Source organism: Chionomys nivalis, chromosome 17 (genome assembly GCF_950005125.1).
Source record: "Chionomys nivalis chromosome 17, mChiNiv1.1, whole genome shotgun sequence".
In the NCBI taxonomy this organism is placed as follows: domain Eukaryota; kingdom Metazoa; phylum Chordata; class Mammalia; order Rodentia; family Cricetidae; genus Chionomys; species Chionomys nivalis.
This window is the reverse complement of record NC_080102.1, coordinates 29,655,865-29,673,437: the sequence shown is the minus strand read 5'-3', so window position 1 is coordinate 29,673,437 and position 17,573 is coordinate 29,655,865. Positions and strand designations below refer to the sequence as shown.

General features: G+C 43.4%; 1 protein-coding gene across 2 annotated transcripts in view; it reads left to right on the top strand.

Annotated features, from left to right (window-relative positions):
* The window catches only part of Fam135b (family with sequence similarity 135 member B), a 257,618-nt gene that overhangs the window by 181,207 nt on the left and 58,838 nt on the right, over positions 1 to 17,573 (top strand). For both annotated transcript variants that reach the window (XM_057792049.1, XM_057792048.1), the window contains exons 6-7: positions 1,433 to 1,606; positions 7,997 to 8,123. In XM_057792049.1, the coding sequence (XP_057648032.1) occupies positions 1,433 to 1,606; positions 7,997 to 8,123 (301 nt within the window). The remainder of the gene's footprint in view (positions 1 to 1,432; positions 1,607 to 7,996; positions 8,124 to 17,573) is intronic.

Below are 17,573 nucleotides of genomic sequence, written 5' to 3'. Positions count from 1 at the left end.
TTGTTTGCTTAGCTCCTTTATAAGAACCCCAGACATTCTACTGCCTCATCCACCAAAGATCACCTGCATCTTCTCTGCTCTGAGATTCTCTAGGAAGTGGGCTTCTTCTGTTCATTTCAGAACACTGAAAAGTGATCTCTTCTCTTCTTACATCTTCCAAAGGAGGCTTGGGTTGTTCTCCCTGTCAGGAGTCAATGTCTACATGAGCACAAAGCAATACTGTGCAGTAGCAGCACAGAGGAGAGTCAGAGACTACTGGTCTGGCATGGCAGGTTTTTCTCATGACTGTGAACAAGTTAAATAAGTCACATTAGTTTCACTTGTTCTTTTATGAATGGATAGGATTAGCAAGCATGTTATACGCTTGTCTTACAGGGGAAAGCAGAAGGTCCAGTCCACAGTTAAGTTTCAGATCATTGTTGTCTAAATTAAAGTGAGTATGAAGGCTGACAGCTTCCTGACACCCACAGCTTGGATTCTCTACCTTTCTTTATCTGAGTTCATCCTGGTTAAAACAAAGAACGTGTTAAACCTAGCCACAATGGGCACCAGGGGTCCAATGGTTGGTGTAACCTTAGCTACAAACGGCAAAGACTACAAGGAAGGACTGATACTGGGTCGGGCTGTGGGAGCCTTCACTGTCTCCCTTCCCTCTCTGTAATCTATTTGCTTATCCATGGAGGAAGAAGAGATCCTCTTTGTTGTGTTCCTGGAAGATGCTCATAGTGGCTTTCCTCGAGTTCTGGCTCTCTGTGCAGAGCCACAGAGTCTGTTTTCAGCAATTATGACTAGACAAACATTATTCTCCCTTTTTGTATCTTCTGGGTTTGTCTGTCTGTGGCCTGTATGTATCTTAGGATTGGGTATGCATTGATTACAAAGTGCTAGAGCAAAGGAAAGGGACCACTTCCTGAAACTGGAAGCAGTGTGTTCTGGGTCTTTGTCCATTCAGTCAATCAGTTGACATTTTCATAACCATGGGCTTGATCACCTTCTCCATCATGTCTGTACCAGTGAGATGCCAGAGATGTAAACATGAGTTAGTCACCGCTCCTGCCCTTGGAAGCTAGAGATCCTGCACAATTCACAACCTCACAAAATCTGCTCAGCATTTTAAGAGCAGTGTTCATCCTTTGAGGGGTGAAAAATGGGGAAAGTGTCCAAGAGATTTGCAGTCATGAGAGGAACCTTGGAAAGATATGGTCATCTTTACCATCTCTGAGGTTCAGGTTTACTTGCAGCAACAGAAGATCTGAGACCCAGAGTTGTTCTGTAGCCTTCATTCTTCATTTACCAATTGTGGGACAAATTCTTTCAGCCAGGCCGCATATTGCAGAATTGAGTAAGATGATGAGACTATTAGGTGGAGCTACTTGAGTGACAGCATGGCCAACCAACCACGCTCACATGAGCTCACTCACTTGCCTTCCAGGCTGAGAGATGTGACCGGAACACCGATGATCAGCAGTCGCACGCTTGGCCTGCACTTTCACCCCCGGAGGGGTTTGCACCACCAAGTCCCTGTCATGTTTGACTACTTCCACCTGTCGGTGATCTCCGTGACCATCCATGCTGCGCTGGTGGCTTTGCAGCAACCTTTGATCAGGTATGAAGTTAGAGGACACCCTAACATTAATCCCATGCATCATTGAGAGACACAGCTTGTCATAAGTGTTCAGCACACACCAGAGAAGGTAGTCCATGGTTGCTGACTTAAGTTGGATCTTCAGCTGGCCCACAGAAGTAGTAGGTGAAAGCTTGGGACAGCCTCAGCATCACAGAGGACAATGGGGGACTTTTTGGCGTGGGGGGGGGGAGATAATGTATAAACTGGAGCTCACACCTCATAGATTTGGATTCTTCCCTTGGCCCTCACTTGTCTCTAACTGTGCCTTGAGAAGTTCCTCGTGTTTCTGAGCTACATAATCCCTGTGTGTAAAATAAGAACACCAACTTCTATATAAAACTTTTTGAAATTTTTAAAATTCATTTGATATTTTTGGTTATCTATAAGGTTCCCAGCACTTTATTATTTAATATTCAATTTAAGCTTAAATAATTCATTCCTTAACACCTTCATATGTGTATAAAATGCACATTATTCTTACTCCCACCTTTTTTCTCACCATCTCACTCCTGTCAACCTCCTTTCTTCCTTACGAGTTCCTTTAACACAATCATGTCTTTTGTTATTTTGTGACCCACTGAGTTTAATGAGGGCCATTAGTGGAACATTTTAGTGAATCCCAGTGGAGGCCAGGGCTAGTACATAGCAGGTGTCCAAATCTCTTCCTTCCCCCAGTCACTGTTTGCTCAAATGCAGGTCTGCTTCTTAGATAGTTTGCCTTTGCCCTTCATTGACTCACCGTACAGCATCTCCAACATGCAGAAGAGAACTTGGGTTTCATTAGTTCTACAAGGGAAGGCAGAGAGCTCATAAGAGTGATTGTAGTTGGCCATGCATGGCCATCCATCATGGTCCCAGGATGGCTGAATATGTCCATTTAGATCATTTTAAACAAGGAAAGTAAACAGTTGCACGTGTGTACAATGAGGAATTGGGGGTATATTTTTGTAACCCAGAGGAAGGAAAATTGTCCATTGTCTGTGTTCTAGACAGTTTCTATGAGTTTGCATGCATGTGTGTGAGAATAAGCAGAATCCTTGCTGATTTCTATGTCTATAACCTAAAAGGTCTGCTGTCTGTTAGAGTCTGGGAATAGAAAACAAGAGATGACTTCTTCCTTGACCCATTTTTATTCATCTGTGGATGGCTTTTCTGGGCGCTACTGGCCAACTGGGTCATTTCTGATTCTGAATAAGACTGATAGAGATACTGGATATGTATTGAGTGACTAGGATGGAAAGCATTGCCCAACAAGAGAGTAAATGTGGTTGTTGGCTAAGGTGAAATGATTTGTGAAGGCAGAACTGGATTTCATGGCGCAAGTTTGGGGAAGTGTTAGCATTTAGTTATGGAAATTAAACTAGAACACATAGAAAAGAGAAGAGAGAATGGGGAAGTTAAGAGGGGCAGACAGTTTATGGTAAGAAACAGCTCTGAGCTTGGAGCTGAGAGCCAATGTCAAATAGTTTGTGGCTTTCTGTACCTGACTGTACCTAACGTTCTTCTGCCCAAAACTTTGCTGAGCTCTTCGATTGAAGCTGTTCCTACACTGGAGGTCCTGGGCTGAAGGGTAAAACGGACAAGGACTAGGGGTCTATGGTTTTTATTCTTCTTTACCAGCAGAAACATCAGAATTCATACACAGTGATTCTGGGAGGGACATGTAGGGTCCTTTAAAGCACAATTTATAAAACCTCAGGGATAGAGATTGGAGTTCAACCTGAAGACCAGAAAAGCAAAGCAACCAGCCGCTGGTACTTACCTCAACCTCAGTCCAAAAATGGTGATCCTGCCTTTAGCTACTGGGATTAAAGGTGTGTGTTACCATTGCCTGATCTGTAAGGCTGACCAGTAGGGCTGTTTTACTCTTTGATCGTCAGGCAGGATCTATTTATTAAAATGCAAATGAAATATCACTACAGGCCTCAGCACAGACCTCTTCTTCAGATAGCTGCATCCAGTGGGTTGATGTGTATGTTGAATTACATAGGGTGAGTGTGATAGCAGAATGTTAGAAAAACATTACAATGTAGGAACGGGGAAAGCAACCATGACCTTGGGAAGCTGCAACAGAAGGAGAATCTAGAAAGTAGAAGAGTTCAAGTCTCCTGCAGAGCATGTTCCCTAGCTGGGTGATTCCCTCTGACAAGGCTGCTTCATTGCATGGCTCAGTGTGAAATCTGTGTGCCAAGGGTGAGACAGAGCAGGTGTGTCCTGAGATCAGCGGACAGTGTTCATCTGGAGGCCAGGCAACAACTCAGATGGAAAAGGAAGTGACCCTTCCGGGGATTCTGGGTCCCAGAGAGTTAGCTATGCCGATGCAGCTAGAGTTAGGGACATCTGGCTGCTTAGTTCCTCCATTTACTTCCAAGGGGATCTTTGAATAGTTGATCTCACGCCTCTAGGTGCCTGTTTCACCATATAGATGCATACATATACAAGTGAACAAATATTTTTGTGATAATAAACCAACAGATATTTTGACTGTACATAATAAAAACTGTGTAGACGGTCCCACATAATGAACACATGTGTAATAAAGGCTCAGAAGAATTGAAAACTAGCAACTCTGAGATGCACATATTGTACCCCTGGCTGTTAAGAGACTCAGAGTCTAGAAGAAATCCGGGTGGTAAGCTTCCAAACTGAGGGGTGTGCAAAGTACTGGCAAGGCCTGGGTTAGGTAGCAGTTTGAAGAATGGGCTTCAGGACTGGGTAGCCCCCAGTGCCAAATCTGAGATTCCACTTTCCAACTGTACACTTGAGCATGCAAGATTCAGGTTCAGTTAGCAGCAGACAGTTGGAAGGATTCAATGACAGCACACGGGAAGCCCTTGGTTAATGCATGCATCCAGGAGATTAATTTTTGTAAAGCAGCCACTGTATTCTAGGCCAGTCATTTGGCACCGATAAGCTCCTGACAAATAGCAGGAAGCTTTCTGCACAGGGGTGTGTGCCTCTCCTTGTGACCCAGAGGGAAGCTTTACAGAAGACATTGTTCTACCCAGGGGACAAGAGTGTGACAGCGAAAGTTGAATTTGGGAAGGTAAATTGGAGTCAGATTTTGGCAGTGTAATTAATGATGCATCCAGGGGTTGGACACGAATTAGTTGAGTTTACAGAGGTACTAAAGGCCTATGCCTCAGAACAATCCTCAAGATGTAGCCCTCTCAAGCTTCATCAGGCAGGAGGGTCACTAATGCAGGCAGGAGGACAACCAAGATGTCCAAAGGCTTCCTAGCACCTGACATCACCTTTTGGCTCTAATGTTGCTAGGGACTCCGATGCTATCTTACCATGGGTTTGGAACCAGGTTGTCTTAGCAGAAAGTTTAACCTTTCGGTAGGAGCAAACTCGGCAAGTTTGTCGGCAGCAGCCTTCCAGATGGGAGCAGGCACAGCTGCTGAAGAGTTAAACTTCACAGATGGGGTAAAAATAGAACCGCCTTCCACTCTCTGGGTTTTGCAAGAAGAATTTCTGTCTTGACACATGGTACCTTGGAACAAAGGGAACCCTTTAAGCTTGTGGGAAATACCTGTCAAATAGGGTAAGCAGCAGCTTTTCCAGAAAAGCACGCTCATAGGATCAGTTAGGTCCAACACGGATGCTGCAGCTAAGAAACAGAAATTTCACCTCAAAAGACCCTTAGCCTTTGCTGGGAACGACCAAAGAAAATCTAGTTTTTACATAGTTTTTAATCTTCAAATAGGTAAAGTCAAGTGTCTCCTAGGGGCTCCCTCCAGTAGAGATGCCAACTAAAAGCCAAAATTAAATAGCAAGTATTTTCATCCTTTGTTGGCAGATATCCCAGGGAAGGGGTCATGATTCCTTATGTACACACACTTTTTTCTTCTAGAGTGCTCCTTCTGTCTGTATGGTAAATTTGCTTTAACTCTCAGTTCAATACAAATCCAAAGGCAGATGTGGTGAGGCATGTCTGTAATCTTAGCACTCAGGAAGTTGGGGAAGGAGGACGAGGAACTTGGCCAAACACACACATATAAATATATATATATGTATATATACACACATATATATATATACATACATGTATGTATATATATGTCTCAAAAGAACAAAACAAAACAAAGCAAATTCAAATATTATTAGTATTCTATAATACAATTGTCCCTCAGTAAGGCAGGGTATCCTCAGGTACCTAAATACCCAGAAGCTCAGGGCACATATATTAAATTATAGGTTTTCCTGTAACCTATGTGTGTAATACTCCTACATGCTTTACGTTACCCCCAAATTACTTGTGATGACACCGAAGTTAAAACCAAGGAACTAAATATGATTGGAATCCCACGAGCCAATGCACATGTAGTTATGTAGTTAGTGACCGAGTGACTTTGATCCAATTAGATTCTCAAGAATACTTACCAGCAAATTTTCTTCAGTGTCACTGTTTGCTAGATCTTACACTTTAAGCTAACTTTTGCAACTATCAGGAGTCTCCATGATACCCCATGGCTCAAGTGCGTTAATCCTTCTGACAGGAGATGACGTAGGAGGTTCAAATCCAGCCCAGGTCCTATTATGTAAGTGGTGCTGCTGGTTAGGGACTCCTGCTAGCGGGTGTGACTTCCACACTGTTGTGGCTGCCTACTGTGCCACAGCACTTCTGTGTACTCAGCCCTTTCATCCAGCTCATTTCATACACTTCTCCTCTATGCCCATTGGCTGCTATGCATCCCACCACGTTCCAACATTGACTGATGGGTTTGAGTCCCCTTCTAGGCCGATGTGTGCTTAAAGTGTAAGTGACACATTACCACTTTGCCACTCTGACACCCCATGCACTCTCTGGCTTGTGGTATTAGACTAATAATACTTGGATAAATGAATTCAATGAAAATGTAACCTTAACTTTATTTCTCTGCCAATATTGCTACCAGAAGCATGAGTTCCTCGTCTGAAATCTGCCTCACTTAGCGCAAGCACCCAGAGCAAAGATGGTGACATCTGAGGACATTCATGGTAGAGACCATTTTGTTTTGTTTTGTTTTGCCATGAGAGACTCTTAGTCTCTTTCGGAGATTAAGACATACCTACAAAATGGTAACTATAGAATTAAAAATGTGTCTAAATAAGCTATTAGATTTTTAATTTCTTTAGAACTTCATACACGAGTACTGTATTTACATTATTTTTCATTCTCTCCCTCCTCTTTCCAACTTCTGTGTCCCCTGTAGTCCCTCTCATATTCATGACCTTTTCTTCTTTAATTATTATCATTACGTTTATATATACACCCGTTGAGTTTGGTTAGTGTTGCTGATAATGTGTGTGTGTGTTTGTGTGCATGTGTGTGTGCACGCTTAGGGATGCCCAGTTGGTATTGTAAAAACTATGAGGTGGCTTGTCTCTGCAGAAGAATTTTTTTACCCACTTCCCGAAGCTCTTCATTTTGGTTTAGGGCCTTGTGAAATTTCACAGAGACGTGGCAACTGGTATACTTACTGTGAAAGTCTTGTTTAGGCAGCTGTATTTTTGAGATTTCATGTGTGCAGCTTCCCTATTATATATAGAAGACACGATCTCACATACCATCCTGAATACATAAAATCTCATCTGAGTCAGTAGCGCTTTAATAGATGATATTTGAAGGAAAGGGAAAACAGTGTAAGCAGCTTTATTCTCATTTATTATTGGAGGAAAATCACAAAGCTTAAGGTAGGAGGACTGACCATATACCTAAATATCATAAGGACACACGATCTAGTCACATTCCTAAATCTCCATTGAGTCTAAGATTGATGATAGCCAGATGACCTGCCAGATGACCTTTATAATGAATCAGAATTGGGCAGAAAAAAAAACCCATGTTTTTTTTTTTCTCTTGATGAGATTACAGCATTCCCAGATAACATACAGGAGTACTTTATAGATTATAGCAGTCTAGGACATTTCACAGGGGTCTTGCATTGGTCGTGGAGATGAACATAGTTTTATGACTTTCACCCAAAGGCAAGTAGAAGCAAGGAGGGACTAAGACTAGAAAGAGCTCATGCAAGGCAATGACACCATGAGGGCAGAAGCAGATCTCAAGAGCTTGATGAACTTGGCAGGGTGGGGGTGTCTTCTGCTCTGGTCAGAAGTTCCTTCTAGCTGCCTCCCAGGAAGATGATTCCCTAGGACATACCCTCAATAACCTCTCAGTCAGAAACCTCTCTGTACCTCTGCTGATGCGCACATCCAAGAATGCTCACCCATTAGATAGCCTTGGAAACACAACATCCAGACCCTCCTGCTGGAACACCACTTAAATTTGTACCACAGGCTCCTCCGTTGCAGCCCAGAGGGAGCTGATTTAACACATGGTGGCTTACTCACCTCCCGTTTTCTCCTTACTCTTCTTTACAGTTTCACCCGCCCAGGAAGAGGCTCCTGGTTAGGGAAAGGTGGCCTAGACGCAGGACCAGAACAGCCCACTATTTCTCTGGAAAACTTGGTCTTTGGAGCTGGATACTGCAAGCCGACTTCCTCAGAGGTAATGTGTGCATGGGAGCCATGACCCTGTGACCTGTAGTTCTCACCTTGAAAGAGTGTGTCCTGTGAGGTTCCTTATTCTATCAACATTTTCTTTAGGGCGATCTCTGTTTATTTCTTTCAAGGTCCAATCATCCTTTGACTTTTCACTAATCTTCTCTTAGATGTTTTCTGAGTGTCAAGCCCTGTAACAGACGTAGTGAGTATTCTTCTCCAATGGTCCCTCTTATTTCTAGTCCTTTTGGAGATAAGAGCTGTATGGAAGCTAGGTGGTGATACTACTGTAAGGTTGTTTCCTTCACACTGTGTGGTGATATTGAATGTCTGTTGGCATTGGGTCATGCCTGCTTTCAAAACCTGGATCCAACTCTTCAATCTCTCTGTGTTTCCCTCTCCCCACCTCTAGAGCAGCATCAGCAAGAACCACTAATCTCACATGTAGTTATGTACACCCAATTTTGTCCCAAATTAAAGTCCTTTGGCTCATACCTAGCCATTAGGTGCTGTTTAATAAATACATATGATTACTTCTCCATTCCCTTTGCTTCTTCCCAAGAAGGGCCTGCCATTGCTCTTCTTTCATCACTGCCTGTATTGCTCTTTAACACACGAGGCATTTTGTTAGTGTATTCTTCTCAAATATCCAGGCATTGTTACTCAGGGTTGCCCAGAGACATAGAACCACTAGGAATGATTTCTGCATTGTTGTGAATTGACTCACAAGATTCTGGAGGCTGAGAAGGCTGCAAATCTGCTTCACCAAGTTGGAGATCAAGGAGAGTTGATAGCAGAGGTCTAGGCCAAGTCGAAATCCAGAAGCTGGATAACATGGTCACTTATGAAGGATAACCATTTGCTTTGTTATAGTCAGAAACTCAGTGGATTGGCCCAGCCGTGTCACACTGGAGAGGCAGATCTCTTTCCCTCAGGGAGGTCTTTTGCTCAGTTCAAACAGTTCTCAGAGACACTGATCCTGGCAACTACAACAATGTTTAACCAAACATCTAGCCACCCCATGACCCAGGCAGGGAGACACAAGAAATGTATCATGTTTAAACCAAAGACAGGCATGTGAAAGACTGCCTAGCCAGTTCTGTCACCTTGTGCTACAGAATGCTCTTTGGCCAGACAGTTCAGGATATGAAGGAAAATACCCCGCTCTTCTGGAGTTTCCCCATTTGAGATCTAGTCAGGAGATCCTGTTGCAAATGTAAGCCTCATCTCATCTTAAGCTGCTATGTCACATGTCTTCATGGTCCTGAGGTCTCCAAAGGGAGACAGCCCCAATTTCCCTAAAGGACAGGAAACTGAATCTATAGTAGTGCTTGTTCTCATGCGTGGAGCTGGCGCGGGAGAACAATAAGAACAGAATGATTGTACACTCTCAGTACTTCTGGTACCCACCAAGCTTCCTGGAAGCTAATGTGTTTACCTCCTACACAGGAGCCTCAAATGAGTGAGGGGAAGATGGGACAGCTAAGAGCCTGCCAGCATAACATGGGCATTTCTCTTACCTCCCTCTGCATCACCCATGCATTTCAGCATGGGATGAGGTCTGGATAGAAGGCTCCCCATCCCAATGTCTACAGCAGACCCCCTCACCCCTCAGTAGATGTGTGGTATGTCCCCAAGTCTTCTGCCAATCCCCTTGCTACTGAGACATTGACAACTGACTCCCACTCAGGAACAGCCATTCTGCCCGGTTTCCAATACAGTTCAACGTTCCCTGTGCCAAGTTCTGCCTCAATCACAGCACTGTAGGGTGGCTTTAAGAGTCTCCCTGATAGACATACCACCTAAAAACCTTCAGTTCAGTGTCCTGCCAAGGGAATATGGCCAGAGATATTGATGATTGGTAGCATTCACAGTCTAATTCACAACATTTACAGCAGCATCCTCACACGCTGAGGTCCTTAGCTGATGCAGCTGAAGCCTGTGAAAGTGTGCTGCTCCATCTACCTGGGAGGTTCTCTGGTGCTCAGTGTCATTTGCATCAGCCTAAACCATTTGTACCAGCGCTGCACAAACGGTGCTGTCTGATTCCCCAAATGCTTGATTGATCTCTGGCTCTCCCATGCAGGCGCTCTGCATAGTTCAGTGGAGGGACCGTCTCATTTAACTTCTTCCTCTAGGATCTAGCAAGACACCTGCCCTATGAAACCAGTACCCAAGCAATGTATGTTGAAAGGAGGATTGAAACAACTGTGTACAACATGCTGGTGCAGAGTTTGAACAACTAGAGATTCAGGAGAGAGATCACTCACTGCAACAAGACAGAAAGTAAGGGCGGAGCCATGGTGTTATAGACCACTTTGGGAGATTGCAAAGACGCCAGAACCAGCAGTGGGCAGGGTAGCCAACACTGTAGTACATTCCAGCCCACTGAACTTTCTTTCCACGTGTCCTGGCACACTGCCAGAGACTGTTGTAATGTGTCCCCTGCTGTGACAAACACTGACAATTTGTGGAAACTCGGTGCTTACAGAAACTGTAAGTTTGTTCAGCTGTGAAATGGGTCTGTCTTCTGGGAAGATTTCAGAGATTTATATGTGTAAATACTTTATATCACTGGGCTTGGCAGGCAGATGATGCAGTATAGTGGGAGTTTGTTTGTTTGTTTTTCCATTTTTTCTTGGCTGCTTTTAGGGCTCTGTGTCAAAATTAAATGTGTCCGCCTTTCATATGTTCAGAGAGAAAGACTGATTTGTGAGTCTTGGCACTGGGCTTGCTCCTGAAAGTCGGCTCCGTGAATTGTTTTAAGGGCTCCATTCTCTTCCTGTGTATTTCCCATTTGGGTCCCATCCAATTATGCGGAGTCAACACTGTGTGCCCACCCTGCACCTTCCCACCAGGCAAGGCTGCCAAGCAGAGAATCCAATCTTAGTCCCACATTCCCTTGAGAGCATTGTATCCACATCTCAAGCAGCCCGGAACATTAGCAGGCAGAAGTGAAATCCGCTGGAGGCATCCGAGACAGGTGCCCTTCTCAGTAAGACCTTCCTGGCAGAGGCCTGGGAAAAATCAGAGATTCATGGCAGAGTGAGCTTGTTGGGATGAATAGCATCCCAGGAAGGTAAGGGATGCTGCTGCAGTGGGACCTGCCCCATTTCTCGGATCACTACAACCACTGCTTCTACCATCACCAACAGCAAGGCTTCCCTTTAACTGTGAGAAGTGTGATGTTGGTCATTTTAGTTCACACCTGTTGTCACCTGCTCTCCCTTAAGATGTCGTTTACAGCTGCTCCCTGACACCAGGTGGATGGAATGTCAGATGATCTGTATCTCTGTCTTCCACTTACAGAGATCCCCTCTGCAGGTCTCTCTTCTCTTTAGCTCCCTCTGTGTATCTGGCTCCTCAGAGACCATTGGTTGAGCTGTGGTCTTGTAGTTTTAATCTCCATTTCGCTGATGATTACTAGTGGTGAAACATCTTCACTGAAACTCATCGTCCCCCTGCTCCATCCCCCTTTGGAGGAATGTCCATGTGAGCAATTTGTCTATTGGTAAATTTGCTCATCTTTGATGACCTAGTTTTGTTTGGTCGTAGGAGTTCCTCATGCAAGTTGGATATTAGCTCTTCATCAAATCGCAGTTGAAACCGGTTGTTGCCCCATCTCTTCCATTGTGTTTGCATTGCATGGCTTCTCCCTTTGCAAAAAAGAGCCTTGTTTGGCACAGCCCCACTTGTCTCTTCCCTTCCAACTGCCGTGCAGCCTCACCAATATAAATGTCCTCAGGTTTCCTTTTACATTTTCCCCAGGGCTTTTTATAGTTTCAGGTCTGACACTACATTCATCAATACATTTGAGATGATTATGGTGTATGGGGTGAGGAAGGAGTTCAGTATGGATTCATTCTTTTATGTATGGTTGTGCAATTCAAACACTGTTTCTGTGAAAGACTGTGTCCCGTTGTGTGGCCTTGGCACTATTCAGTGACACAGAGGATTTATTGCTGAGATGTCTGCTCTTTTAAAAGGTGTGTTATGGTGATACGAGTTCTGTTGGAAAAAATGCAACAAGCTTACTATATTTAATGACTCGGGATGGGCTTGCCATTCTGTTCAGTTGCTTTCTGTGCAGTGTCTATGACTGTAACTCACCGTGTGAGCCATTGCCATTCTGCTCTCTATTCTGAAATCATAGGCTACAATACTTCCTGTTTATCTTCTTCTCATTGTTGCTTTGGCTCTTCAGGGTCCTTAGTGTCCCTTAGGATTATTATATTCTACGACTTAAGTCAATCACAGAAAAAAACAATACTGTGTGAAATAGCTAGAGACCAGCACATAGCAAGGAATGGAACTGTGTCCGTTACTAGGGATATAGGGAAGGAGAAGAGATTGGAGTTTTGATCTTGTGTGATGAGAGAGGTTCCTGGAAAGCTGTTGCACTGAGCTTCTCTGTACTCCATCCTGCTCGGAGTGTTTACAGTTTGGTTAAAAGGGTGGATCTCATATTCAAGCACTCTCACTTGAATTTTAAAAAGAAAAAAAAATTATCATAATCAGAAAGACCAGAAAAAAACCACCAAGCCATAGTTATTTTAAAAAATGATTTGTAGTTCAAAAGCTAATTGTTTTAATATTTTAAGAATTTGAATGGTGACCATTCCTGTGCTTCCCTCATTGATGTAAATTGACTGACATTTTTCTCATTTAAATGCCTGTCTGGTTTAATGAAATCATTAGGAAATGTAGCAGGTTGTTTATATGACAAATGGGCTAGGGTGGGCAGGAGATTCAGAATAATTCCATGGGTCATTTCTAAAGGAGCAAGTGCATCTATGACAAAGCCCTTGCATCCAAACTGTAAGGTATTGTTTGTTTATTCCATTCTCCAGTGGCTGGAGACAACCCTGATTTCACACAGTTGAGGCTGGATGCCTTGTTCCTGACTAATTCATATCACAGGTCTCAGGAAGGAATCTGCACCTTTCATGGGCCATCCATTGTCACCCATCACCTCATTGGTACCCAGCATGTCTCCTAGTACACTGCAAACACTTAAAAAGATTTATAATAAATGCAAGGCAGAGGTAACATTTTCCCTGTGGGTGTTTGCTCCAGTCCTGCCACTGCCTTACACCTCTGCTCTGTTTCTCTATGGGGAGACTGGAATCTGCTCGCATGGGAGGTTTGTCTGCGACTTGTGATGACAAAGCAATTCCCATCTCCTCCCACCTTCTGCTTTATGCTTTCTTGGTGGCTACCCCACGGCAATGTGACGGCAATCACCAACAACCTATCTAGCTGTTCACAGAAGTCTGCTTTCTAAGTGCCGCTATTCTCAACATCTGACTGGAGGGACTCAAAATCTGCTGACTGAAGCAAATCAGCCGGAGCATGAACCCAGATGAACCATGTGGAGCTCTTCCATCATCTGCGTTTAGACTCACCTTTCTCCTGCTCATCCCCACAGTGCCCAGCTCAGGCCATGTTCTCACGTTCTCCACTCAGGTCTGACTGGTCAGCAACAGGTGCCTCCTCGATAACTAACCATGTTAGTGTTTGCTCCGCATTGGATGGCTGAACCTGTGTTTTCGCCCATAGTCACATGGTGTGTGTTCTCTTGGAGAGTGCTCAAGTTTAATGCTTCAATTAGGAATTCCAAGGCAGTCAGTGTGACCAGTCAAGGGGCTGGAAATGTCATGAGTGGACCTGTTGGAGGCATGCATTTGAGCCTGCTCATGTGTCCAGGTTTGTGTACCTCACAGCATAGAATTAGATCAGGTACACCTGACTGGAAATAGAACAGTTTATTAATGAAAATAAAATACCCTGGAGAATGGGGTGGGGTGGTGAGCTGGGGGGGGGGGCACACAGATGTTTATAACCACTGAGCCTGGAATGGCGTGCTTTTTGATATGACATTTGGATGGCATCCAACTTTGTATATTCTGTGCTTTTCTTGAACACCCTCTGTTTGTTGTCTAAAGCCTAGATGGGGAGGAGCTTCCAGGCTTTCTCTGCCTCCTGGTTTCTTTTATATTTTATTCTTCATATAGCTTTCCCAGCCTCGCTTCTCCTACCACAACCTGATGGCTTGGGGCCATGTGAACCAGGTTAGCACAGATAAGTCATAAACAGACTATAATCGGGATTCTAAAGACAGTCGTAATTATCATTCTTGCTTGTGGCGTACTGATTGGTGGTAAGCACAGTTTAGGACAGAGGGAAGGACAGATGCTGCTGCAGCAATCCCAGAGGCCAAGGGGGAAGAAGGGTAATTAAAGTCAAGGAGAAACAGACACAGATGGCAGAGGTGTGGCAACAGTAGAAGGCAGGGAACTGCAGAGAAGCAGACTTCAAAATTGTCTGTCATTCATCACAAAGGCTTGACCATGAGCTAGCACCCTACTGAGGGGAATTAGCAATACTGATTTACACTGAAGTGTGAATGGCTGGAACTATTCCTTTTGAAATACCTTTATCCAGGTTCTCTCTCTCTCTCTCTCTCTCTCTCTCTCTCTCTCTCTCTGTATGTGTGTGTGTAAGAGAGAGAGAGAGAGAGAGAGAGAGAGGTGTGTTACACGTCCACTTACATACACTATATATGTATTTTAAGTAAACATAAAATAACATCTCCCTGTGTCTTTTTGTCATCTTTAGTGTTCTTTTATTCCTCTCCCTCTGTATGACCCTGCTTCCCAGCTCTCCAGATAAAGCACACCTTCCCCCATTTTTCTTATTTAGCCATAGTAGCAACTAATGACCCCTTGGAGATGGAAAATTAGCCCCTCCCAAAACCTTGATGTACCCTCAAGGTAGGTTCCTATTGCTGATAACTACACACACTTACATGTTGGGGATGACCATAGCTGGCTGTCACACAAAAGCATCTTTCCTGTCATCTAGCTTCCATGGTTGCAACAAATATTATGCAAGCTGCCAAGGAAGGGAAGTAATTAAACTGTTCTATCCAGCTGCAGCACCTATGAATCGTGATAAGGACCAGCATGGAATAAATACAAAAGGTGGAAAAACTGGTACTTGGGTGTGTGTGTGGGGGGGGCAATAGCTACCTAACTGGATTCAAGGTCCTCTCCTCAGTCATGCTAGTACTGGAAACCTCGCCAGATTCTCAGGGAGAGTGAGGTCACATGCTGTAGAAAAGAATCTCACACTGTCATGTCACTGTGAGCATTTTAAGAAGTCTCCACACTGCTTTCCAGGGTGGGTGTGCGAGCTTCCATGTCACCAACTGCGAGTGAGGGTCGCCCTTTCCTCCATATCATCCTCAGCATTTGTTGTCAGTTGTTTCCTTGATCTAGTGTCTTAAACCGCACTTCTGTGGTGTGTTGGCAGCCCTGTCCCAGCGTTTACAGTTTTACAATATTTACAACATTTATAGCCTGCACTAAGTCATGGATGAGTTCATAGGGGTTCTGGGTACTGGTACCAATTGCAGTTCTAGTAAATGACCAAAGGCAGTAAGTCAACTCTGTGATGAAAGAAAGCTGTGAGGGTCAGGCTCCTAGCTGAACAACTCCAGCAGAACTGGAATTGTGAAATACAGTCTCCAAGTGCCAGCCACTCCCCTCACCAATAGGTATCCTCTTCTCGCCCTGAAAAATCAGCAGGGCCAAAGAAGCTCCGAAGACCCATGCTTTCTGTCTCCATTGCTATGAATAATTGACTATATTTGATAGTTTCTATCACCTTGAAAAATCGCTTTTCAAAGATTGAAATAATAAAAGATCCATCTAGGAACAGGGATGGGATATTACCTTCTGTTTCCATGGAGACCAAATTGCAAGTGTTCTCTCTGTGATTTTTATTGGCAGTTGCTGAGACCACACTTCCTGGGTTAGCTTGGCCAGTAAGTACATGATATTTATCATTGCCTGCAAATGTATGGAAATCAACCCAACTTAAATTTACTCTTGGAGTTTTAGAAGTGGCCTTTCCCCCATAGTTTGTATCAATTTAACGCAAAGTGGTACTTTCCTGTGCCAAGTAAGCAGTTCCTTAAATTGTGCTGTCTAGTGTGTGTGTGTGTGTGTGTGTGTGTGTGTGTGTGTGTCTTTTTTCTGGGTCCTGTGGCTTCCATGGAAATCTGTCTACACATGAGAAAAATCAATGCTCTGAGAAATAGCTTCCTTTTTCCCTAAGAACTGTGACCTCCACAGAACTCTGAAATGCTCACCCCATTTGTATACATCCACAGTTCACCTGTCATAGTGAACAGACACATTGCTAGTTTGGTGGGTTTTCATGATCATCCTCGTGGTTAAGACACTAATGGTGACTTACATACAGTAAATATTGCACAAATCATAACTCCTTCCTCTTGTTTCTCTTTCTGCTGTTTTTAATTTTTTCTAGCTACAATTAGAAGCACTAGAAACAAAAAATATTACTTTTTCCTATGCATAAATGATATTCAGTTAACTCAAAAACTGCATGTATATGAAGTCAGCTTTATTTTTCCCCAAATCCTCTTTTCTCATTTATTTAGAAGTAATTAAATTATCCTATCCCCATGAACACTAATACTCTTCTATTAAAATCTGCTGATTATGCTTAATATGGAGGTTAGATGTGTCTCCATTACTTGTCTCACTGTTTGAAATGGAGAGGTAATATTTGGTATAGAATTTATTTTACTTACATTTAAGCAGCTACCACGAAGGAACCCCAAGGTTGGTGAATGTCTACCACAGGCGTTTTATAGCAGCATAAGGCTTCTTATGTTCCATTGCCTCTCTCTTGCTCTTACGCCTTATGACTAAAGGGGTTTTCCAGCTCATCTCTTCCCTTTCATGTCTGTCTTTGCAGTCCACTCCATCCTCACTATGGCTAATTTGAGGTGGTAAATCTTGTATTCTTTTTCATGAGACCAAGCCACAGAAGCCTCTGTACTGCCCTATAGCTCTAAGCCTAACCTCAATCCATCTTCAATGTGTCCCAACCCTGCTTCATCATACTACAGCATTGGGTTGGATTTTCACTCCAGCAGAGGCTTCCTTTTACATCATACTGACTCACATTTACCAATGTGATTGGATTTTTTTTTAACTATGGTCAGCACTTATTTCTTTTAAAAAATAGAATCACTGTTCTCACACAGTGCTTTTCTTACCTTTCTCAACATGACTTGAGTGTCTCTATCTGAGCACAAGTAGTATTTGTGCATCAGATTATTACAGAATGTACCAAGCTGTTGTGAAATCTATGTGCTGCCTCATAAACCAGACTAAAAGGGTCTGAATGCAGAAATAATAGGCAAATAATTTTCCCATTTCTATTTCCACTTAGTGCTTTGACAGAACAATATTGAGTAAATTATTCTTGCATTCACAAATGATACACATATACTCTAATTTTGAAATAAAATTATTTTAGGTAGAATGATGAATGAATTAAAGAAGTATTAGTAAGTACAGTATTTGAAATAGGGAAGTAGCCAAGTCATTCTGAGATGAGGTAAGCTCTCAAGTATTGGAGT